Source organism: Dermochelys coriacea, chromosome 24 (genome assembly GCF_009764565.3).
Source record: "Dermochelys coriacea isolate rDerCor1 chromosome 24, rDerCor1.pri.v4, whole genome shotgun sequence".
Classification (NCBI taxonomy): domain Eukaryota; kingdom Metazoa; phylum Chordata; order Testudines; family Dermochelyidae; genus Dermochelys; species Dermochelys coriacea.
The window spans coordinates 8,617,276-8,643,847 of NC_050091.1; the positions used below are offsets into that span (position 1 = coordinate 8,617,276).

Genomic DNA, 26,572 nt, shown 5'->3' on the forward strand with positions numbered 1-26,572 from the left:
ACGTTCAGAATACGCTGCTGCGAATCTGACAGTCACACCAGGCAAGTCTCATTAGCTCCACTCCAGAACATAAGGCAATCATCATCAGAAGGGTCAAGAGATCCCAACAAGGATAAATACTGATCTGCCCACATTGGGGATCAGGATGATGGCTGTAAGTGCAGTCCTGGCCAAGGGCTTTTTCTTGGTAAACTTTAATTAAATAAAGGCAAACCTCAAGAAAGGGGGCGAAGCTGAGATAACATCCATTGGTGTGTGCACAGTGTTAGGAGTGGGACTGGATAGAGGCCATTTATACTGGGGAAGAAGGGAAAAATACTAGTTCTCAAGTATGACAAATAAAACAGCTTGCCCAGTGACTTACCAGATAGTCATCTGGCCGTATTCCAAACAGTTCACGAAAGTAGCGAAATGCTACAGGCGCATATGTTTTAAAGCGGAAGTCATTGTAGTGATGAGCTGGGGTCAGGTTACTCCCTTCACTGTGGGGGAAGGGAACAGGTAGTTAGAAATATACACAGTACTTTTAAAGGCCTCTTTTAAAATAAAGAAGGACTACCCCAAGACAATTTTCTACAACCCCAAAAACAGAACACATGGCAAGTTTAACACCTTAAATCAGTGATTCTCAACCTATTTAGCATTGTGGGCCACAGCCAATACTACCTGTATGCCCCTGAGGATGTCACATGGGCTGCAGCTCTGTGCTGATTGGGCTGCAAGTGGTTGGCTGCAGGTTGAGAACCACAGCCTTAAATTCTCTTTCATTAACCCTCGCATGCCTCACAGCTCCAGCAGGTATTTTTCTATCATATATAATGCAAGAATAATCATTATTGAATGCTTGCTCTAATGGAAAGGTTGAGTAATATCCAAAATTAAGGGCTGAGTTGCATTCTGTTGTGTGGTTGCCATATCAACAAAGTGCAGAACTAGCCACTATACTATTATTTGCTTTAGAGATGCCTAAACACATCTTAGGGAGCTGATTTGGAATCAGTGTTGCTTTCTTCTCTTAACACCCAAACCTACAAGTAAAGTAACAGTACTAGCTCATCATAACCCACAGGAAGACCCATCTCAGAGTAGATAACCCTAAGTAAAAGCATTTCACAGAGCAGCAAGCAAGCTCTCACCTTGGGAAGAAAATACTTTCTACTACATAGAAGTCTTGCATGAGAACATCTCGCTCCGGTTTGGTGCTCAAGCTTCCCACAGTGTGGGTGATGCCCAGTTGAATGGCACCTTTCAAGGCCGATGAGGTAGTCTGGAGGGGAAAAGGAAACAGGAAGTCAAACATCTCTAACAGCAGCAGCAAATTCCGAATTCAGAACGGGTTAAATGGATGACTGTCTTCAAGCAAAAAATCAGCTCCAATTTAAACTAGCATCCTTTCATCAGGCACTGACTAGATGGTATTTCGTACTCATAAATCCCCGTTTTCTTTCTTTGCTTCTCTCTAGCTGGCTAACTTAGTCTTTGGTTGCTTTCTTTCATGTCAATCTGCTTGATGGGAAACATACAACTTATCACTGTACAGCAAGATCACCACATGAAAGGGATCCTGTTTCCAGAATATTTAAGCTGCTGCCAAACTAAAGTGACAAGGGTCCCATGTTCCACTCATCTGAAGCGCAGAGTGTATAAGACTAGCTTCTGCCATATATTAGGGATGGGGATACCTTTACATCCGTGACAAAGCCCTAACAATCCTTCCATCTCATTTTATCCCCATTCTGCAGCATTGCTACCCCAGAGGACTTACACTGTACCTACCATCCATCTGGCCTTATGAACACTGGATTTTACCTCCTTCCAAGGTGTTCATTTCCACTCCTTACAGTGACCAAAGTGGTGGCTATTGAACAGCAAAGTACTCTCTTTCCTCTAGGAAGCGGACGAGCATGGTATCTCGATCTCCTGAGACCTAGGTTTGCATGATCAGGTGGCCTGAGCATAGACTCTGGTTTTCCTCAAGGCAATGTACAGTCCAACCATGGAGCTAGCCCTCAAAATAAACTAATCCCACAGAATGCACACTTGTGGGTTTCAACCCTGTATTCTCACCGTCTCATCCTACTCCTTTGCTAGGCTTGCAAGCAATAAGAGGAGACTTGGCAGAATTCACTGATTTTTTTTTTTTTTTTAAACAATGTTGACTGGAATAACAATGTTTATGTTTAAGCATTATAAGATTTGTATCTATTTAAATTTTCACAGTTGTGCAAAATGATGGGTTTTAAGCACTTTTTCCTATTTTTACCCATTTAAATGCTCACAGTTGTAGGAAATTATTTCGGGAGAAGTCAGACAATTCTTTAACGACAGTAGATGTTGTGATTCAAAAAGTTAAAGCTTTGCCAGTGTCAAAGCACAAACAGAGAGAAAGCAAATATCCTTAAAATCAAACTCTAATAAGTTCTCAAGTGACATTTTTCTTTGCCTAGCTGGACTTTCGACCATGATGGAAATGTGTGTGTGCGCGCACGGTGAAACGGAGGTTTACCAATAAAAATCTGATCCTTCCAAGCCTAACTAACAGCGGGTCATTATAGTTTTAAAAACAAACCATAGCTTTGCTGCTGTGACCTCTGCATAAATTGTCCAAGAACAATGCAGTATTATATTCCTGTGGCAGCTATTTACAAACATTAAGAATCTGCTAGTCTGCTCATGGCTACAGAACACTGTGATTTTGTCCTAGGCCATTAACACTTGCCGAGATCCAGCTTGTTCTATGTGGTCATGAATCTTCCAGGATGATGCAGATAAGGTCTGTTTGACAACTACTGAAGTTACATGGTCTGTGTCAATTCCCTGCCTATAAGACATAATCCTACTACAAAGGATGTTAAAACTATTGCAAAACAGGTGCAAGTTGTTTACATACAAGGCAACTGAACCTAAAACAAAATCCTGAGCAGGCGACTCAGTAGGTGGTGTTCTTCTGACAGTCAGTATTGAACCAATGCTCCAGCAAGGTACCAAGGGACACTGTGCATCTAATAAGACGTCCTGATGACTTGGTTGTGAAAGACAGAATTTAACCTTAATGACTAGGCCAGATTCCAATTTACGCAAGTATGTTTTGGCATCCCTAGATTTCCCCTCCATTGCTGCTAAAACGAATGCTCTGGCTCTTTCATCTGAGTATCTAGAAAATCTTTCAAAGATGAATAAACATTCTCCATTTATTATCAATCATGTTTATTACAGTAGCACCTATGGACCAACCAAGAATGAGGCCCCATTGTGCTAGGCACTGTACAAACTCAGAAATAAAGAGCTTATTATCTAAATAGACAAGACAGATGCAAGGTGGGAGAAGAAGTAGAACACACAAGCAGAGTGGACAGTGCGATGGCAGCAAACAGGTTAGTTCCATTATTATTATTTTTGGGCGTGGGTTTAGTTAGGAGAGGATCAGTTAATGAAAAGAAAAGGGAAGGGGGTGAGCAGGACAGAGCAGAAGAAGGTAAATGGAGATGGAGTAAGAGACCTGTCCAAGGTCACACAGTAAGTGACAGAACTGAGAACAGAACTCAGGTTTTTCTTGATTCCATCAGGTTTTAGACCACTTCATTGAATCCCTTCACGCTCCTTACTAACCAGATCCTAGGATGTGCCCACGTGAGATTTATTACATAGTTTGTCTAGGAGGTTGGAACAGAGTTCTCCTAAATACCTTTCCTTCTTGCCTTTTAAAATTAATATCACTGAAAAAATCCATGCAAGCTCAGCATACTGTTCATACCTAAAAGATAGTTTCACTTTAAAGATAAAGAAACTGAACACTAGCTTGGCATTGCTGCATTATCTGTGGGTGCAAAGAGCCACAATGAGGTTGCCATTAAGCTGTGTGCATTTTTTTTTCCTCATCATAAACTGAGCAATCAGCTGCCTGTTTACAATTGTTTTAACAAAGGGCAGAGAATAAATCAATCAACATAGTGCCTCAAGGAAAGAAGAGAGACACAAAACTGCAACAACAACTTAAGTAAGAAGAGCCTGTTAGTCATTTCCGGGTAACCCCATTAGGAGTCCCCCCCATTGCTAGTTTCTGGGGGCCCCTGCAAACATATTTAAGTGTCTCATCTAATTCCACTTTGGTTGCTGCCTTCTCCCAGCCAGTTCTGCTACCTCCTTCTCCTCCTCCACTCAGCATGCTGGGATACTGGAGATCTGAACTGAGAACCCCAAGCTTAAACATAGTCAAATATAGTAAAATTAGAGAGACTAGATTCAACAGAAGTGCTGTTTAAGTTCTCTCCCACACACTCAGCTCCCTTATTTTCCAGGTAATCTCTAGAAGTGAACCCAGTCACCAAACGGTACGTGGATATTAAAGCATGGCTGGATTAGAGATTTCAAACGAGAAGCTTCCACTTACATGAAGCGAGAGCTGCTGAAAAGCCTTGATCATGCCATTATCCATTTAATCCAGACACGGGAAACCACTCTTGTTGTAAAGCAAGTTGGTACATACTGATGAAGTCCAATAGAAGTCAGTAGCAATGTCCAAAAATCCCCACATCCATAGGCTGGTTTAAGAAACCAACACACACAATCTGCCTTTTGTAAAGCAAATTCCAGCAAAATCACAATCTGTAGCTGCTATTGTGTCCAGACAGCATCGAGCGCAGTCAGTAAACAAGAAGGGTCCTAGGAAGCGTTGCTAATGAGGTAAGATTTAAAAAATAATCCTGTCTTTAGGAGGCAATGGCAGAGAAGCTACTCCCAGAGCATAAATTCAGCCCTTCAGCCTCTCCAGCCTGCCAGTCTTTGCTCCCACTGAGATCTTCTTTAATGTTTGTCACGCAAGTTACCCAACCTTTTATGCTAAATAGAATGAGTCAGAAACTTTGATGCTCTGGGCAGCATTAATTTAGTGAATAGGAGAATGAAAACAATCTGATTAATTAGGTGAGATGCACCTACCTTTTTATATGTAGTCTCACCAGTGGAATCTACTCCTCTATGACCTTTTTTTATTGTCTGCGAGCCAGGCTGTCCAGAAGAACCAGACATCTAGGAATATGGGTGAAGACAAGAACCAAGAAGTTTTAAAAAACAAATATCCTAGGTGCATCTCCCCACCCAGAATCAAGAGGCATAACTACAGAGGGCTACAGGGTATCTCTCAGGGGTAAGCCTATGGAGTTGTATAATACATTTCTTTTCAACTTCCACCTTTAATACAAAGATGCAGCTTGCAGAAAACTACAGGTCCCAGTATGCAATGCTTGGATCAAGATGGAGCACCAGTTCATGGGCTGCTGCTGAATATTAATGTGGAGGGGGACATTATATGGCCTAACTTCATCTTCAAAATAGAGTGACATTAAAGAACCTTGGAGAGATACTAGCTTCCTGGGAGTTTCCTGTGTGATGCAGACCTGGAAGCTAAATAAAGGGGTGGAGGGGACTGTCTTTCACAAAATGCAAGCTAGAGGAGGAATTTTGGTTCTGTACAAGGAGGGAGTTTTCAGGTTGCTCTTAGAAGCCTTAATTTCCAGCAGACTGGTCCTAAATGACCTTAGGCTGCAATCAGTGTGCGCCTTCCTTTACTGGTACGACTTGTGCCCATGAAGGGTATGGCTATACTGCAATCACACACGACTGCAGCTTGAGCAGACAAACTCTAGCTAGCATCAGTATTGGGCTTGTACATCTCATGCTCACATGCGGACTGCCACAACTTCACTGCTCCAGTATCCGAGCTAGCTAGATCAAAGCTAGTACGTGCGCTCAAGCTGCAGTTACACCCTGTGATTGCAGCACGGACATACACTTCGAAGACCTGAGTCCTTTGAGGAAGTGAGCTAAGTTGGCGGTACAAGTTCATCTAGTTTCTCAGGCAGAGGTGGCAATTTTAGCTGCATCTTGTCTGCTACTCTATGACCCCTTGGAAACTTGCCTGGGTCATTGTCTTCTGTGTAAACAGCCATTCTGTTGCTCTATAAAAACTGTGTTCCTTGGTCAAAATGAGTTGAACTCAGGCCCTGTGGCTTAACATTTATATAGTGTTTTGGTGGAATGGAATCACTTGAAATTCCATGGCCATTAGGATATAAAAATGGACCCAATTCTCTTACAAGGACAAAGGCCCGCTGATTTCACAAGTGAATACACCAGTTTATTGCAGCCTTATAATTGCTTGTTCAGCTTTGTCCCCCGCTTTCCCTTTCAGATTCAAGCCATATACAGAGCTCAAAATGCCTAGTTAAATAGAAAGCACCAGTTTATGACAGTGCCCAGGGAACAAAGCACACCGTTTTCTCGAGAAGTAACTTACCTCTGAAGTGAATGATTTTTTGAAGGTTGCTGATCCTGTCAAGATAGAAATTTAAGAGACATTTAGCAAAGAAACAGGCTGTTATTATATATTGTAGAAGAAGCCTGACATACTGCCGTGATTTGAATGTTTTAGTGCATCTAAAAAGCACTGACTCATGTTGAATTTTTTCCTCAACTTCTTTTGCTCACAGCACAGGAAAAAAAATTTTCAGGCCATAAGGAAATGTCATTCTGCTTACCACACAGCCATCGCAACTTAACTTTGTTTATCTCCCATAGTGTAACTATTTGCTAGTCTGATCTCTCCTGCTCAGCCAGATTCCAATAATTTTTTAGCTATGTATAGAAACTCAGGGCCAAATTCAGACACTGTGTAAACTGATGCAACTTTATCAAATTAAACTGAGTTACACCAAGACTTAATATGGCTCTAACCAACCATTAATTAAAATCACTACATCAAAGACCCAATTTTCATAGTTCAAGCTTTGTGATGCTGCAGTGTCAGCACTTCCATTATAAACTTATTTCCAGGAGTTTTTACAACCACAACATAAATCCTTTGAGTCGAATGTTAAGATTCAGACAATACTAGGGCTAAATGACAGCGAGGTGATTTACTACTTTTTCCACCTTTTGAGGCCAGGATTCCAGTCCTGTTTCTTGGATACGGGAACAGAAATGGACTCTGTGATCCTGCTCTTTTGTGGATGTTTGTCTAAGCCACAAAACCACCACATAGATTGGCAATAATACTCAGAAACAGCCCAGAACTGCAAAAGCGGAGATGCTGCCCCCACATTAAATGAAGTCATGGGAAAACTTGCATTTCTTCCTTTTCCTCTACCTGGGACAAAAAAAAACCCCAAAAAACTGCAGCACATCCTCCACAGGTGAGAGCCACAAATACAGTCTGATTAAGTTTATTTCTCAACCATGGCAACCTCAGTCATTCAAAACAAGGGCAAAGAAAAATTAAGAAGTGTTATGGTGGTAAGAAAACTGCATTTCAGCAAAGCATACAAAGGCACTTAACAGTCAAACTGACCAATCTTCCGATCCATTTAATCAAACAGTCAAAGCTTCCATTTCAAGATAGATGAAACAGTGAGCAAATATAATTCTGTGCCAAAAGCTTTTTACTAACTAAAGTGAGAGTATAGCGACTGGCTTTTTCTACCCCCTCCGTTCTCCCCTTAAGGCAAGAAAGGTGTCATGACAGGTTTAATTTTTATGTATAAAGTTCCACTAATTCAGGAGCTATTCCCTCCCCCTCCCAGTACATTCTGTGCTCTTCATAAAAATGAGTAACGCACAACTGTATTCATGTGCACTGACTTGCAAGTAGCTGTGCTACGCAAGGCCATAGATCAGTGGTATACAACCTGTGGTCTGCGGACTCCTGGCAGTCCGCAGACTATGTCTAAGATTTCCAAAGGGGTCTGCACCTCCATTCAAAAAAAATTTAGGGGTCTGCAAATAAGGTTGAAAACCATTGCCATAGACCAAAGGCAGTCAGGCTAGCAGAGCAGCCAATTCTGCACAGCAGTTGGAGCCATTTGTCCTGGGACACAGGTCCAAGGGCTCAAGCTTTTGCTGCCACTTGGCCAGCTGAACCGCTGTGAAGCCAAGGAAGCTCTCAGAGTTTCCAGGGGCTCGGAGGAGCCCACTAGGCTATCACTGTCCAACAGTCCAAGTTAACAGCTTTTGTTCTCGACCCCCCCCCCGCCCCCAAACAGGAAGTTCTGTCACTACAGAACAGACTGGATCTGAAAACTAACAGATTCCCAGTTGGAAGCTAGCTTCTACACATTTCAGTCCTGCTAACAGAAGCCACGCAGCCATAACCCAGTTTTTCAGTATGCTGTTTTAATGAGAAACTGACAATGCCCCACTCTGTCACCTTGCAGTACAGGTGACTGCTTTGAACAAGGCTTTCCACACTGTCAATGTCTGGGAGACAGTGGTGGAGGAAGCAACTCAGTCATTACAATGCAGCACCTGTTCAGCAACAATTGTGCCCTATTTTCTTTTCAAGTGAGTATTCTGTAAGTATATAAATCGGATATTCTTTATAAGTCACATTGAACCAGCAGCACAGCTAGACCCATCACCTTAGAGATTAGGTATGTTAATAATCATCCATTCGAACCCTTAAATTCTATGCAGATTGACCTAAAACTATTTATTCAAAAGGGATAACAAATGAGCCTTTTTATACCTTTTCAATCACATCCAAGAAACAGTAAGCCAAAAAACAAAAACGCAAATAATAAAAAAAATGTACCACTAACTTTTCACTTGTGTAGCACTTCTCAACTGAGGATTCCAAAGTATTTCATATTTGCTTGACCTCTATACTGAGGGCGGCCAAACTTACTGATCCAGCGAGCCGCATACAACAATCTTCAGAAGTTCAAGAACCGAAGCGCATCTGCTGGGGTTTGGGGGTTTCAGCCCCAATCCTGCTGAAGCCCCAAGCCCCGGCAGGTGTGCCCCATGGGGCTGAAGCCCTGACAGCCCTCTCCCTACTGGGCAGAAGTCCCTACCCCACCACCCTGCTGCTGCAAGGCAGAGGTCCTGAGCTCCCCCCACAGTTTGGTAGGTGGAGAATGGGGGGAAGGGGGTGGCGCATGTACCGGGGGGAAGGGAAAGGGCCCTCCGCCAGCCACACTAACTGTAAAAAAGCCACATGCGGCTTGCAAGCCATGGTTTGGCCACCCTGCTCTATACCAATGTGACAGGCACTCTTATTTTACAGAGGTTTAGACTGTAACGTACAGTGATTTGCCTGAAGTTACACAGCAAATCAGCATCAGGACTGAGAACAGAAACCAAGAAACTGGCTCTACACGGCACTGGTGAAGCCTCAGATGAACACTGTGTCCAGTTCTGGGAGCCATACTTTAGGAAAGATGTGGATAAATTGGAGAGAGTCCAGAAGAGAGCAACAAAAATGATAAAAGGTTTAGAAAATCTGATCTATGATGAAAGTTTAAAAAACTGGGTAAGTCTAGTCTTGAGAAAAGATGATTGAGGGGAAAGACCTGATGACAGTCACCCAGTATATTAAGGGTTGTTATAAAAGGGACAGTGATCAATTGTTCTCTATGTCCACTGAAGGCAGGACAAGTAGTAATTGGGTTAAACTGAAGCGAGAGATATTTAGATTAGATATTAGGAAAAAAACGTTCTAACTGTAAGGAAAGTTAAGTACTGGACCAGGCTTTCAAGAGAGGTTGTAGAATCCCCACCATGGAACTTTTAAAGAAAAGTCCGACAAAAACCTGTCAGGGATGGTCTAGGTTTACTTGGTCCTGCACAGGAGGCTGGACTAGATGACCTCTCAAGGTCCCTTCCAGCCCTACATTTCTATGAATCCCCATTCCTACTTTCCTGGTCCCACTGGATGAGCAACATTGTCTCCCATCATGTAATTCTAGTGAATGCTATCTGGAAATCAGATATACACATGATCTCCAAATCAAGCATCACTGTCTACAAGGAAAGATCACTAGCTAGCACAGGAAAGTTGCTGTAACAAGGATCAGTAACCAACACACACACCCCCTACCATGTGCAAGACAGGAAGCACTCCCTCCCTTTCTCTAATTCCTTCATTTCTAAATGAATGTGCAATATCCGTTGATTGCGATATCTCCAACCATCCTAGATGGGGAGGATTCTGAGTTACTACAGAGATTCTTTCCCAGGTGTCTGGCTAGAGGGACTTGCTCTCATGCTCAGGGTCTAATTGAGCACCCTATTTGGGGTCGAGAAGGAATTTCCCCCCAAGGTCAGATTGGCGGAGACCCTGGTGTTTTTTTGCTTCTCTGCAGTGTGGTGTGGGTCACTTGCTGGTTTGAACTAAAGTAAATGGTGGATTGTTTGTAACTTGAAGTTTTTAAATCAAGATTTGAGGACTTTAGTAACTCAGCCAGAGGTTACAGGTCTACTGCAGGAGTGGGTAGGTGAGGTTCTGTGTGCTGCGATGTGCAGGTGGTCAGACCAGGTGATCATGATGGTCCCTTCTGGCCTTAAAGTCTATGAGATTGGGCAATAGGTTATTTCCCTTTGTCCACAATAAAGATGGTTAATTACACTTGAGCACTACAATGAACATGCAGCAGGAGTCTGGTTTCCTAAGTAAAGGGGAGATGAATGTAAACAGGCATGTGCAATTCCTATAAATGTTGGGAGTTGTCTGCAAACGCACAAGCTTCCTCAGTTAAAAGCATTACTAGTTTTGGCCAGAGGGAGGCATCATATACAGAGCCAGGAAATAGTTAAAACTAAAAGACTTTCCATGCAAGGAACTTAGAGTTATTATTCTCTTTTTTAAAATGACCATTTCTTCTGCAGTATGTGGAGAAATGAAGAGCAACAGCATTAGCCAACTCCATGAGCACGTTTTCTACAAAACTGAACCTTTAGATAAAGCTTCACTTGTGCCTGGGTGTTTCTAAAAATGTGTTAGAGCTGCTTAAATTCATGAGTGTTTTTTGAAAAAAAGGAAGTACATATTTTTAAGATCTATCTCAAGTGTTTAATTAAAATCAAACAGGTGACTGATTGAAGAATGACGGTAACTATTTTGATACTCTTTGTGGTTTAATTCCATGCCTGGCCTCTCTTTTGAGGAGATTAGATAAGTGTTAGACATTACCTATGCATTCCCCTCAAAAAAAAAAAAAAAAAAAAAAAGGAAGGATTATCATATGTTTGTATCTTTTAACATTACATAACCAATCCCCAAGGAGAATTCAGACTGTCCATAGAGTTATTTACTGGGAAGCTGAATCAGGAGAAGCAAACAGAAGCTGGCTGAAAATAGTACAGGACCACCACGAGTAGTATGATTCTTACAGCACATCAAATAAATATCAGATTAAAAGCCATACTGAAGCTATTGTGGTGCCGTTTTGGTTAAACAGTCCGCGAACAGCTGTGAAAAAAAAGGAGTATGCAACACAGAAATTCAGGTCAAATTCTCACCTCACTCAATTGTCTAGAGGATAGATGTGCTAATTTGGGGTGGGCAGGATTCATAGCCACCAGTGTCTATATTTATGGAGATGTTCAGACAAATTTCAGTTTCATCTCATATTTTAGATAAAAATAAAAGTGAAAACGTTACCACATCCAAACACATCAAGAGCTACACTCTTCAGGGTATGAAGCATCTTACAAGCTAAGCACCAAGGCCACATCAAACAAGCATGCATTGAAGCTGCTAGAAGCTCTTATGAGGAAAGATGACATATCTCCATTTCCTCTCCTAATTTCAGGTTTCATCTCAACCCTGCCAGCAGGCAACTGGAGAGGGACATAGAAAAAAGATTATTATTATTTTTTTTAAATTTAGGATGGCTTTCAAAGGTTCTGCGGATGAAAGACAGCTGAGATGTTTTCAGAAAGGCATGGCAAACAGGTATGAAAGCATAAAATGAACCTGACTAGAATAATCCTGGCACACACATAGCTGTTTAGATGTCAGGCGGTAGCTCATACTTTCATATAACATGCACTTTAAAAAAAAAAAAAGAAAGCCATTTAATTAAAATAGCAGCTTCCACTGAGCAAAGTTACAGCACCCATCTACTAAGCCTACAAAAGGCTTGATTCTGTATCACTTCTTAAAAGCCAAGACAGTTATGTAAAGTGGGCTGTTTGCTGCTAGTTATTGGATAGGAAGAAAACCCATGCTTCTGAAGCATATACTGTATATGAAACTTGTCTACCTCTTTGAGATGATACTGAGCAGCACAAAAAGCTGAAATCTATATGAGGAAAAACAAAGCAAAAAAAATGTGAATTGAAACTTCAACCCTTAAAGAAATGGAAAACTTTTTTGTGGCTAAAGTTACAGGAACAAATTTTAATCTAGACCAAATATAATTTCTGTACGGTAAGAAAGAGGACATCTCTCAAACTGTGCAAAATTTTTTTTTTTTTTTAAAATGTTGAGTTCTTAACAAGACATCCTCACCCTGTTGCGTTCATTCACAGCAAAACTCTTTTGTAGCTCTAGAAGACGAGCATCTAAATATTTCATTTGCTTTTGGTAAAAGCATCTTATAGACACCCCAGGAGCCTGGCTTGAATGAAAACCAACAATGATCATAGTAGTTGGAGATGGAAGAGATCTGTTAGATCATTCAGTCCACCCCCAGCCAGAGCAGAATACAGTCCTCTGAAAGAGGATATAAAAACGTTATTAAAGTTAATGTTTAAAATCAAATTTACACAAGTTAAGAAAGAAGGTACTGTACATCTGGGATCAGGCTGTTGGATCATATTAAAGAAGTTCTGTATTAAAATCACAAATGAGTTTGATTTCCCCATAGTTTAAATTCTAGGATATTACTAATTAAGAGGTCTCTTGGTTTTTGGTACTGTTTCTCTCCCTCTGTGTGTGAAACTTGCAAGCTGCTAATTGTGTTAGTACATTCTAAGAGAGAATTGGTTCTCAAAGCAATTCTTTGTAACAACAGCTTTGTCTCTCAATATTTCACTTGTACTATGAACTAATGGATCAGAGCATGAGAGAGGATATTTCTGAAGTTACTGGGATGCTGCTGACAACGACTAGGCTCACAGTGAGATCAACAGCTTACTGGGGAATAGCCCACAGGAAAATTCTAAACATTTTGAGCCAGGTTTTCATGGCAATCTCCTCTTGTTGCTTTACAGGACAGGAATAAACTATTCCTCGGGGCTTAGATACTACAGCAACAGGCACTTTATAAATACTTAATACAGATAGTTGAGCTCAGACATCAAGACATCCAGAAATAGAAGGAAACATAGTAAGCTATGTGGACTTTTATTCCATTATTGCTCAGACATTTGGCAAGTTGGGGTGGGGGGCAAAAATCAAACAGGTTTTCAAACTTCTCTCCCCATCTCCTTCAGGTTTGCGGATGAAGTTCTGTGCTCATGTTAGTAAGGGAGCATTATAATTCCCGTGTTCCAGTAGGTTTACAAACTTGCTGTTGGAGATAGTTACTATAACAAACCCAGGAACAGAGATACTTAACAGCAACTAACTATTTTGGGTCCTGAACCAAAACCCATTGAGGCCAGTGGGAGTCTGCATTGATTTAATCGGGTTTAGGATCAGGCCCAGAGCTGTAACTAGGCATTTTCGCAAATGGGGCAAGCAAGCATATTTGCACCCCCTAAAAGTGATGGGGGGGCACACAGCATCACATGCCCTCCTCTCCCACAGATTTCTGCCTTCAATTTAGCACAAACGTTTTCAAAAGGCACACTCCAGTTTGAAAACCATCACCTGCTGGCAGATCAGATGCTGATGGGAGCTGCCTAGCTCACTCAGGCCCCTGACTCTCCACACTGTGGGTGCTGGCTGACTGCCCAGCATCCTCCTTGCCCTGCTCACCTAGCTGCGCCACCTCAGGACAGCTGGGCACTCCCCAGCCAGGGCATGCGGCACAGCTCCAAGCTGCACCCCAATGCGCTCTTACCTCTCCTGCAGGAGTCTGGTGCCAGCTGGCGATGCCCCTTGGAGCCAACCCCTTCCCACCGAGCCTGCCCTGCCTGGGGAGCACCTGGCCATGCAGAGAGGGAGGGTTGCTGGGCAGCCAGCCAGTGCCCTGGCTCCTACAGTGTGGAGAGCTGGAGCCCGAGCAGCTCCCACCAACTTCCAATACGCTGGCTCCTGGCAGGAGGCTACGGTTTTCAAACTGTAGGGCAAGCCCCCCATGGGAGGTGCACCCGACAGTTTGAAAACCACTATGCTAAATGGAAGGCAGAAATCTAGGGGAGGCATGTGACCCCACATGACCTCCCCGCCTCACTTTTCCACCCCTGCGGCTTAGCGCCCTGGGCGGCTGCCCCGCCTTGGTTACGGCCCTGATCAGGCCTTTGGGTGCAAGTGTTCAATAGAAACCTAACAGACCTTTCTTTTTTCCTGTTTTCTGATCCAGGAGCAATGCTTCGAAAAGATCATTGTTCTCAAGTGCATTTATAGTGGCAAATAAAACTGTTTCTAGTTCCGTGAGAACAACACACATTAAAAGGATATTCTGATGGACATCTTGTTATTTCCCTCAACAAGCCCTTGCCCATTGCTGATTTTAGCAGCTAAGGTTTCATGAACAGCTATAGTCGATGATTAATGTTTTCTACCACTGCTAAACTGGCACTGCAAACTTTGGATTGTACAATGCATTTGTTGCTGGCTTTGGCTGTGCTCAAGATAGCAGTTAAGATCATTTTGTAGTAAAGTGGGAAAATCGGATGTTAATGAGAACTATGCAACTCCAACGTCTCATATCTCATGACTTGCCAAATAAATACAAGATTTATGCACATGGCATTGTGGGGAGCAAGCGAAGAACAGACAAGAGACTTCAATGAATGGTTCACAGATGTGGAGCAGACAGCCTTTGTGACTGAAGAAAGCCATGGAAATTCCTAAGGCGAGAGGAGTGTGTTCCAAAGGACAGGGAACTAAAAGCCACTGATGAAGTGAGCTGTAGCTCACGAAAGCTTATGCTCAAATAAATTTGTTAGTCTCTAAGGTGCCACAAGTACTCCTTTTCTTTTTGCGAATACAGACTAACACGGCTGCTACTCTGAAACCTGACCTCTGATCCTGGCTGATGTTGCGAAGGCCAAGATCATAACAGGGTTCAAAAAACAAGATAAATTCATGGAGGATAGGTCCATCAGTGGCTATGAGCCAGGATGGACAGGGATGGTGTCCCTAGCCTCTGTTTGCCAGAACCTGGTGTGACGGGGCAAGGCCAGATAGCTATAGAAAAGTAGCGGGAGATAAATATATTAGCTCCAGGCTAAACAAATCCCTGGTACCAGGTTAAGTGAAATGGAAGCTGCTCCAGGTCAATTAAATACACCTGGGACCAACTAAGAACTTTCTAGAAGGTAGGGAGAAGGCTATGTTGATTGGGACACCTGAAGCCAATCAGGGGCTGCCTGAAACTAGTTAAAAGCCTCCCAGTCAATAAGGTGGGAGAGCATGTCAGGAGCTGTGGGAAGAAGTTGCGCGGTTGGAGAGACTGAGTAGTACACACCATATCAGGCACAAGGAAGGAGGCCCTGAGGTAAGGGTGAAGTGGAGCTTGAGGAAGTGAGGGCTGCTGTGGGGGAAGTAGCCCAGGGGATTGTACAGGTCATGTTTCTAAAAGGTCAGCTACCATAGCTGATATTATTAGGGTCCCTGGGCTGGAGCCCAGCATAGAGGGTGGGCCTGGGCTCCCCCCCCCGCCACCTTTGCCCCCTGTTTAATCACCGAGACTGGGAGACAACAGAGACTGTGCAAGGAAGGATAACTTCTCCTCACCTCCCTCGCTGGCTTATGATGAAAATGGCTCAGTAGACTGTGACCCTTGTCTCTAGAGAAAGAAGGGTTACGTGGAGGGTCACAGTGAGCCTCTGAGGCTAGCAAAATACTCCAGGAAACACGGGATCCACAGAGGCAAGGACAGAGCTTTGTCACAACTGGTAACAGAAGTGGGATTTCGTTCACAGACTGGCGGAAGAAAGAGGTTTTAAAATAAAAAAAGAAGTGCACTGGGGTTTTGGAATTTTTTTTGTTTTGGTTTGGTTTTTTTTGTTTGCTTTATACCACAATGGAGGAGGTGGTCAGAGCTCTGGTACAAGCCTTGGCAGCCCAGCAGGAGGCCACCCAGGTTCAGGAAATGGCACAACAGGAGTCTATGCGGCTACAGCAGGAAACCAATCAATTATTGATGAGCCAGGCGACCCAAGATCGAGCCCTTGAGAGAGGTGGTGGACCAGCTGAAGATCCATCCTTGCCACCCAGGCCTGGGGGTCCGACAGGACGCGAACCCTGAGGGCCACTGGTTGTCTGCAAAGATGACGTCAGGAGATGACGTAGACGCATATCTCCTCTCATTCGAAAGGACTGCTCAGCGTGAGGCGTGGCCCCAGGAGCAGTGGGCCAGCATTCTTGCCCCTTTTTGTGTGTGGAGAGGCCCAGAAGGCCTACTTTGACTTGCTTATCACGGATGCCACTGACTATACCCGTCTGAAGGCAGAGATCCTAGCACGATCGGGGTAACAGCAGCAGTAAGGGCCCAGACGTTCTATGAGTGGAAATACCAGGAGAACAAACCCCCGAGGTCCCAGCTATTCGACCTCATATACCTCACACGGAAGTGGTTACAGACCGAGGTGTGCAGGCTGGAGGAGATTTTGGAGACCCTGGTCATAGACCATTACATGTGGGGACTGCCGCCAGATCTCCGCAAATGGGTAGGCCAGAATGATCCGTCCACATACGAAGAGATGATCACACTGGTAGAAAGACGGATGACAGCCAGGGAACTGACCCAACTACCCAAGGAAGGCCCCTTTCGAAGCAAGCATCCGACCCCAACTCTGGAAGGTTGAGCAGCCAAACCCCTGGGGAGTCCTAGGTGGAAGAAGGGGGGGGGGCCCGAAAACCAGTGGGGACCCCAGAAGGAAGGGATTGGCCTGAGTGGGGTGAACCCCAGGACTAAACCCCCTAACTTCCGGGATAGGGGAGTGATTAAAAGCAATTATAGATGTTATGCATGTGGGGAGTGGGGACACATAGCAGCACAGTGTCCCAGCACAAAGAAGCCTATGCAATGTAACTTGGGGGATGGGGAGGTCCCATGCTCCCTTATCCTCCTCGCGGGGGTCGCATTAGCTCTGCATAATTACCAGGCCAGTGGGGATAAATGGAGCATAGACTACAGCGCTTGTGGACTCTGGGAGTGCTATCACCCTCATATCGGGTAAGCTGGTAAAAAAGTAGTCAGCTGCTACAAGCCAAACGCGTAGCAATGATGTGCGTGCATGGGGCGTGAGCCATCACCCCACCATCCCAGTGGAGACAGAGGTTCAGGGAAACCCCACTGAGGTGACTGTGGACGTAGTTCCTAAACTCCCATATCCTGTAGTCATTGGGAGGGACTATCCAGGGTATGATAATTTACTCCCCCCGGAGAGACCGGAGGGAGGTGGGGACCCTGAGGACAGCGACTTGTCACCGGGGGAATGTCAACCCCCAATGTTCGCTGAGATTTCTCAGGATCTGTTCTTAGCCCCCCAAAAGACCCGGAAGACAAAAAAAGAGAGGAAGGCCGTGAAGGCCTTGGGAACCCGGATCCTGACCCAGGGCCAGAAGACCTCCCCCTAGTAGGAAGATGGACACGAGCAGCCAACAGAGAAACTTCCACCACAGAAGGTGAGCCAGAAGCTGCCCCCATCCATGATGGCGGTGAGCCATTGGAAGAAGCAGAAGCCGGCCCCTGGGAGCTTGGGCAGGTTAGTCCCAGGAGAGAGACTTTGGGGTGGGACCAGGCAGAGGACCTCAGATATGATAACGCCAGGAAAGAGGTGGCAGAGATCGATGGGATACCCGTGGATGGGAAGGTCCGGGGTCCCAGACCTTACTTTATAGTGAAGAAAGATCTCCTGTACCGCATGGTGCAAATGCAGGAGCAAGAGATACAACAACTTCTGGTGCCACGAAAACATCAAAAAGCCATACTGAGTCTCGCCCACAGTCACCTGTTTGGAGGACACCTAGGGGTAGAGAAAACCCAGGCACAAATCCTGCGGAGGTTCTTCTGGCCAGGAGTACGTGAAGATGTCCAGCGATACTGCACCTCTTGTCCGGAGTATCAGTTACATAGCCCTCGCCCGCACTTGCCAGGTTCCTTTGATACCTCTTCCAATAATAGAGGTTCCTTTCGAATGGATAGCCATGGATCTGGTAGGGCCCCTAGAGAAGACAGCTCGGGGCCACCAACATGTGCTTGTTGTACTGGACTATGCAACCTGGTACCCAGAAGATGTTCCCCTGCGCAACACAGCTTCCAAGACAATAGCTAAGGAGCTAGTACAGATCTTTGCCCGGATTGGGCTACCAAGGAGATATTGATCGATCAAGGGACACCTTTCATGTCCAAGCTGATGAAAGATCTCTGTTCATTGCTCCATGTACAAGCCCTACGGACCTCTGTATACCACCCGCAAACAGATGGCCTTGTGGAAAGGTTCAATAGGACCCTCAAGGCCATGATCAGGAAAGTGGTGAGCCAGGATGGGAAAGATAGGGAATACCCTATTGCCTTACCTCATGTTCGCCATCTGGGAGGTTCTGCAAGCCTCCATGGGTTTCTCTCCATTCGAACTACTATATGGGCGCCACCCTCGGGGCACATTGGATATAGCCAGAGAAGCCTGGGAAGAGGAGCCAAATCCCGGAACGAACATAGTTGAGCATGTACTGCAGATGAGAGACTGGATAGCCCGAGTTATGCCCATTGCATGGGAACACTTGGAGAGAGCACAGGAGACCCAACGAACCCATTATAACCACCAAGCGAAGCTTCGACGGTTCCAACCAGGGGATCGGGTGATGGTACTGGTGCCCATAGCAGAAAGTAAACTGTTGGCCCAGTGGCAGAGACCCTACGAAATAATCGAAGCCACGGGAGACGTGAACTATAAGGTGCGGCAGCCAGGCCACCGGAAATTGGAGCAAATTTACCACATCAAGCTTCTAAAACCTTGGCACGATTGAGAGGCATGCTTAGTCATGCAGGAGACCCTTCCCGAGGAGGATAACTTACACGTCAAGTTGGATGATATCCTCACTTGCTCGCCGATCCAAAAGACGAAGGAAGCCGACATGATTAATCGCAACAAAGATGTGTTCTCTACAAAACCAGGGCAGACAACTGAGACCTATCACCATATCCACACTATCCCCGGAGCCAAGGTAACATTGAGACCCTACCGAATCCCAGCAGCCAAAAGAAAGGAAATCAAGGCCGAAGTAAAGAAAACGTTAGAATTAGGGGTTATTGAAGAATCTTACAGTCAGTAGTCCAGTCCAATTGTTCTAGTGCCTAAACCTGACGGTACCATGAGATTCTGTAATGACTTTCGCTGACTGAATGAAATATCCCAGTTTGATGCATACCCCATACCACACATCGATGAACTGGTTGACCGACTGAGTGGTGCCCGATTCTTGACTACACTGGATCTGACAAGATTCCTCTGACCAAAGAAGCTAAAGAAAAGACAGCATTCTCCACCCCGGATGGGCTATTCCAGTACACCATCCTCCCTTTTGGGCTACATGGGGCCCCAGCCACATTCCAGCACCTCACAGATAAGCTGCTGCGCCCCCATACTAGTTATGCAACGGCATATCTAGATGATGTCATCATCCATACGCCAGACTGGGGAACCCACTCGGAGAAAGTTGAGGCAGTACTGCACACATTAAGGCGGGCTGGCCTCACTGCTAATCCCGCTAAATGCACCATAGGGCTAGCAGAGGCTAGGTACCTGGGATATATTGTGGGAAGGGGCATAGTGAAGCCCCAAACGAATAAGCTAGAGGCAATTCAAAACTGGCCCCGGCCGACCCGAAAGAAGCAGGTCCGTGCATTCCTAGGCATGGTAGGCTACTACCGACTGTTTATTCCCCACTTCGCCACTAGGGCGAGTCCCCTAACAGACCTGGTGAAGGCCCGAGGTCCAGACATGGTAAAGTGGACCGAGGGGGCATTTACAGACCTTCGGACGGCCCTCTGTAATGACCCCGTACTCATAGCCCCAGACTTTAACAGGGAATTTATTTTACAAACTGATGCTTCCAAGGTGGGGTTGGGAGCAGTTCTGTCGCAAATGGTGGAAGAAGAGGAACACTCGATCCTCTACCTAAGCAGAAAGCTTCTCCCAAGAGAACAGAAATACTGAGTAGTCGAAAGAGAATGCCTTGCTGTCAGATGGGCTACGGAGACACTGCGTTATTACTTCTTAGGCTGGCGATTGACTCTTGTGACGGACCATGCACCCCTCCAGTGCATGGAGCGGAATAAGGAAAAGAATGCAAGGTTCAACAGATGGTTCTTATCCCTCCAACCATTCCAGTTCTGCATATGGCACAGGGCTGGATGCCACCATGGCAACGCTGATGGTCTGTCACGAGCATACTGCCTGGCGTCCCAAGTTGCCCAACTCTATGGTGTTGAGCAGAGGGGCAGGATATGTGACGGGGCAAGGCCAGATGGCTACAGAAAAGTAGTTGGAGATAGATATATTAGCTCCAGGCTAAACAAATCCCAGGTACCAGGTTAAGTGAAATGGAAGCTGCTCCAGGTCAATTAGGACACCTGGGGCCAATTAAGAACTTTCTAGAAGGCAGGGAGAAGGCTAGGTTGATTGGGACACCTGAAGCCAATCAGGGGCTGCCTGAAACTAGTTAAAAGCCTCCCAGTCAGTCAGGTGGGAGTGCATGTCAGGAGCTGTGGGAAGAAGTTGCGCGGTTGGAGAGGCTGGATAGTACACACCATATCAGGTACAAAGAAGGAGGCCCTGAGGTAAGGGTGAAGTGGAGCTTGAGGAAGTGAGGGCTGCTGTGGGGGAAGTAGCCCAGGGAATTGTACAGGTCATGTTTCTAAAAGGTCAGCTACCATAGCTGATACTATTAGGGTCCCTGGGCTGGAGCCCAGCATAGAGGGTGGGCCTGGGCTCCTCCCGCCACCTTTGCCCCCTGTTTAATCACTGAGACTGGGAGACAACAGAGACTGTGCAAGGAAGGATAACTTCTCCTCACCTCCCTCGCTGGCTTATGATGAAAATGGCTCAGTAGACTGTGACCCTTGTCTCTAGAGAAAGAAGGGTTATGTGGAGGGTCACAGTGAGCCTCTGAGGCTAGCGAAATCCGCCAGGAAACGCGGGACCCATGGAGGCAAGGACAGAGCTTTGTCACAACGGGAATGGGCAACAGGGGATGGATAACTTAATGATTGCCTATTCTGTTCGTTCCCTCTGGGTTTCCTGGCATTGGCCACTGTAGGAAGACAAGATACTGGACTACCTTTGGTCCGACCCAGTATGGCTGTTCTTATGACTCTTACACACTCCCCTGTAGCGAAGTGATTCGCCAATATCTCTCTGCCTCAATTTCCCCATCTGTAAAGTAGGAATACCACCAAGCAAGCAGGAGGCTGGGTTTGTAGGTTGTTTGGTAACAAGGATTATCATGTTTTGAAGATGAAGAGCATTATGCAAGTATGAAACAGTACAATTAAATCCTGGTAAGAGTCAACAAGCAAGTGCTGCAACAAAAAGCTATTTAACTACAAAGGCTAGATGTGAAAGTAATGCAAATGTGGTGTTCCTAAAAAGAGAAAAACCACATTCCATCTCCCATGGAAAGATTATCTTAAGTTTCTTGGTTCCTTGAGAGACAGTGGCAGACTTCAGTATCTGCAGAAGACAGTTCAGCCCTCCTGAAAGCATGAGTACTCTGACAGGAAGGCTTTCTAGACTATTTGATGGGCTAAACATTAACTAATCCTCACACCACTTGCACATTTACTTCACAGAGCTCTTATTTCCATTCTACTTAAAAGGAATTTATGCCGAGAGGTTAAGTGACTCAACCAAGGCCACAGAGGGAGTTCAGATTAGAAACCAGGGGGTACTCACTGGTCCCTTGTCATGTGTTCAGGCCATGGTTTTCTCCCCACTTTGGGTAGGCAAATTGTCATTTACCAGCAGAATAGAATTTAGGCTACATCTAAAATGCCATTCTGTCTCCTGAGAGCTATGGCTTTTAGAACTAGGGAGAGTGGGTGGGGATTATAAAACACCTTAACAACACATTTAATGGTGTTATAATTGTGATTACTAAGAAATCAATAAAGATCAAGAACTACCTACAATATCTATGTCACATTTTCTGGTTTTCATTGCATCTAGTCTTTAGGGCTGTCAGTTTCACTCTTGACAGAGTGAAGCTCTGCATCACCAAAGAGATACTGCAAAAGCAGCAGTATCAATGTGCTTTTGTCCTGAGCTAGAAGGGCCCACTTCTAAGGGCTTATCTACCAGGGAGCTACTCTTGATTAACTCCACTTAGACTCATCTACACTATGAAATTAGGTCAGTATAACTATGTTGCTCGGGGGTCTGAAAAATCCACAGACCTGAGCGATATAGTTAAATTGACCTAACCCTGGTGTAGATGGATAGGAGAATTCTTCTGTCAAACTAGCTAATGCCTCTCAGGGAGGTGGATTACCGACGTCAATGGGAGAACCCTTCTCATTGGCATAGGTAGTGTCTTCACTAAAGCGCTAAAACAACAGCACAGCTGTGTCACTGTAGCGGTCTATGTGTAGACAAGCCTTTATTCCAAAATAAGTGTACCTTCTTCCAAATTAGCTTAGTCCATATGATTAGACTAGACTAACTCAGCTAAGGCATGCTTATTCTGGAATAGCAGTGTTCCTGTACAGGGTTAATCAGAAACAGAAAATAATCCACTTTAAATTCACACCCTACCTTATTCCAGATTTTCATATGGAGAGAAACACTAAGGGTAAGAGGGAAAAAGCTTAGTCCTTGGCCTCTATTGCTGAAATTGTCAACGGTAGTGTGTAGATGCCTGCCAAGTGTGATCTGGACAAAGACAACTATACAGACAAAGCAGTAACAACTTTCAGTCCCTACTAACCTGGGTTGTAATTGAACCAGTCACCTAGAAATAAAAGGCTTCAGAGCCCCTTATTTTCCAGCAAATGAAGTACTAGCTGGAGTGGCATGGAGGATGAAAAAGTTAAGATGGATTGCTCTTTAACACATGGCAGCATTAAAGGCTGTGTTTTCCAAAAGGGGGATCAAGTTTAAGAAATTGAGGAAATGGTGTTATAGTTTATCACCAACTCCCACAAACCATCGTACAGTAAAAGCTGTGTTATCCGGCACTTTGCCGACCGTAAAGCTCTAGAAACCAGCATTTCTGATATCTCTATTAAAAGTCCTGTTGGCATGGGACTGGCAGGCTCCTTACCTGGCTCCACATGGCTCCCCAGAAGTGGCAACATGTCCCTGCTGCTCCTAGGCAGAGGAACGGCCACAAGGGCTCCATGCATTGCCCCCACCCCGCCACAAGTGCTGGCTCCGCAGCTCTGGGAACTGCGGCCAATGGGAGCTGCAGGGACAGCACACAGAGCCTCCTAGTCGCACCTCCACCTGGGAGCAACAAGGACATATTGCTGCTTGCAGGAAGCCGCCCAGATCCAGCACCCCAAAACCCCTCCTGCACCCATACCCCCTTCCAGAGTCTGCACCCTGCACCCCCTCCCACACTCCAGCCCCCTCCCATACACACACTCCCTCCCAGAGTCTGCACTCTGCACCCCCTCCCGTGCCCCAACCCCCTCCTGCACCCAAACTCCCTCCCTCCTTTGGTAAGTATAACTCTTAGTTAACCGGAATTTTTGACTAACTGGCACCCCCTATTCCCCCAACATGCCAGATAAAGCTTTTCCTATATTTTCATGCTCTTCTTTCTAAAGTACCTTCCAAAGAAGAAAATTCCAGCTTCATAGACCTGCTTGTATTTTGCTTAGAAAAGCAAACACACTACTTTATTCTTCTAAATCACCTGGTACCATCTCTCCTCCCTTTCTTAAAAGAGAGGGCAATTTGGCCAATGTCTGCATGTGTATTGCAAACATAAGCTCATGAAGTTTTTCTGCACTAGGTTTTTCGTCCATTTCCCACCATTGTTGCTCCATTAGTGGTAGCAACAGTGAAAGTGCAAGTTTAGACCAGGGAGAGACAACAGTGCACAGTTTACAAGAGTATTCAGAAGCTGGGAATGGGCGACGGGGATGAATCACTTCATGATTACCTGTTCTGCTCATTCCCTCTGAGGCACCTGGCATTGGCCACTGTGGGAAGCTAGGATACTGGGCTAGATAGACCTTTGATCAGGAAACTGAGTCCCACCCCCTCTGCATGCAAACCATTGGAAAAACAAGGAAAAATAAGAATCCCCCACTTCATCACACCCTGTATCACCGTTCTTATGTTCACATTGTTGACTATCTACTACAGATTATTTTAGGTTTTGACAGGGTAGATTTTGGGGGGCAAAATAATAGGATTTTATAATTTAGATAAAATATAACAATGGTTTTCTTTTTAAAAAAATCTGTTTAAAATGAATCTGAATTTAATACAATATATGTTAAGGCCAAAACCTATAATCTCTTAAAACATTTATCTAAAAAAAAATATGTTGAATCCATGAGTCCCTATCAATTTTAAGTTAAAGGCTGCTTTTTTATATAAAGAAAGAATCAGGGCAAAAACATCTACATTTTGAGGTCAAATTTTACAAATATGGCACAACAGATCATGTGCTGTGTTAAGGGCTTGTTTAAATAAAAATAAATTTGACATGTTGTATGGTAACTGGAATTTAATTAAACACAACTAATGCTGCTTGACACAAATCACGAGCAAAAAGTTAATTATCTAGTAAATAAGCAATGTCATTCACCCTTCTCTAAAAAGTTAAAAATGTAAAATTAATAACAATCTAAAAATAACTATATATGACTGCTTAAATAACCTTCCTTGAGAGCAAAAACATGTACCAAATCTAATGTAAAGACTCTATTTAGTTGTAAATCAGCATGTTTTAATCGTTACATCAAACATTGAGAATGCACCCTTAAGAAAATAACCGAAGTACAAATGGAAAAGCTCCTTAACGTTTATAAGTTAAACTGAGCCTTTCCACTTGGTGGTTTAAATCAATCCACTCTAAGTTTTGAAGTTTAGCTCTGTAAGGAAAAGGGAAAGTGTCTCTTTAAAATTGAGGCTTAGGACTCCAATAGTTAGGTCAATACTTTGAGGACTTAGGACTCCAATACTTTGGTCAATTTCACGGCCACAGGATCTTAAAATAGGTGAATTTCATGATTTCAGATATTTATATCTGAAATTTCATGGTGTTGTAACCATGGGAGTCCTGACCCAAAAGCAGATCATGGGCGGGATCCCAAAACTGTTGGGGGGGGGAGGGGGCGGTTGCAGGATTGCCATACTTGCTTCTGTGCTGCCTTGAGAGCCCAGCTCTGAAGGCAGCAGCTGCAGAGTTTACCATAATTTAGAACCCCCTTGTGCAATTAAACTTCAAATCTGTCAGAAAAATTCTACCTCCACTCTCAAAATTAGCAAAAAGAAAAAGGAGTACTTGTGGCACCTTAGAGACTAACACATTTATTTGAGCATGAGCTTTTGTGAGATACAGCTCACTTCATCGGACGCATTCCTAAATTCATTGCCTTGCATAATGACAGGTTTCAGAGTAGCAGCCGTGTTAGTCTGTATTTGCAAAAATGCATTCCGATGCAGTGAGCTGTAATTCACGAAAGCTTATGCTCAGATAAATTTGTTAGTCTCTAAGGTGCCACAAGTCCTCCTCTTCTTTTTTGCAAATACAGACTAACACGGCTGCTACTCTGAAACCTCTCAAAATTAGGTTAGATTTGAAGCTATATTCCTTTGGAGATTTGAGAGAGGGGCCCAAACTCAAGGTTACAATGAAAATTCAGTTGGAACTACCTATGGAGTGGCTACTGCACAGAACGCAAAAATAAATGCATCCGATGAAGTGAGCTGTAGTTCACAAAAGCTTATGCTCAAATTTGTTAGTCTCTAAGGTGCCACAAGTACTCTTTTTCTTTTAAAAAGAGCCAAGCATCTGAAGTCTCACAGGACTACTTTTGGCAAGTTTTGTCCCACTTCAAAATGAAAGCAAGGAGATGTGATCCTCTTGGGTGTTTCCCCACATAGTTCAAAAAAAAAAAAAACCAAGGAGGCAACATCTCCATGTCCTGTAGAGAGGGTGGGGGAAACTCTGCATGAGTGGACTTTAAGGAGGAAAGGGAGGAACAAGTTTCAGAAACAGTCATACCCTTTATGTATGCAGAGAGAAGCCAGTAATTGAGCAATATGCCAGAGGGTAAATAGCAACATGTGCCACTCTGGAATGTGGATAGCCCTCTAACAACTGTGCCAAGTCTTTAAGTGGTTTTAGTTGTATTGTGGGGAGGGACAGAGCGCACTCTCCACATCCAAGCTAAGAAACCATTTTTAATATCCAACTACTATGGTCATTCTGCCTGAGGAAGGCTGTCCTCTGCTTCCTCTGGAGCCTGACAATGCTACTTCTGGGGTGCCTGCAGGTGTTTGGTGGAGAGAGAACCAAGATACCCTTAAATCCTTAAAGAAAAGGAGTACTTGTGGCACCTTAGAGACTAACATTTATTTGAGCATAAGTTTTTGTGAGCTACAGCTCACTTCCTCGGATGCATTTGGTGGAAAATACAGACATAAGCTTTCGTGAGCTACAGCTCACTTCCTCGGATGCATTTGGTGGAAAATACAGAGGGGAGATATCTCCCCT

The 26,572-nt window shown here is 44.5% G+C and overlaps 1 protein-coding gene across 5 annotated transcripts in view; it reads right to left on the minus strand.

The window, feature by feature from the left end:
* LOC119847679 (26S proteasome non-ATPase regulatory subunit 4) overlaps window positions 1-26,572 on the minus strand; it is a 79,854-nt gene that overhangs the window by 50,472 nt on the left and 2,810 nt on the right. For all 5 annotated transcript variants that reach the window (XM_038382631.2, XM_043502211.1, XM_038382629.2 and 2 more), the window contains exons 2-5: window positions 6,296-6,330; window positions 4,939-5,028; window positions 1,137-1,267; window positions 365-482 (exon numbers count right to left, since the gene is read on the minus strand). In XM_038382631.2, the coding sequence (XP_038238559.1) occupies window positions 365-482; window positions 1,137-1,267; window positions 4,939-5,028; window positions 6,296-6,330 (374 nt within the window). The remainder of the gene's footprint in view (window positions 1-364; window positions 483-1,136; window positions 1,268-4,938; window positions 5,029-6,295; window positions 6,331-26,572) is intronic.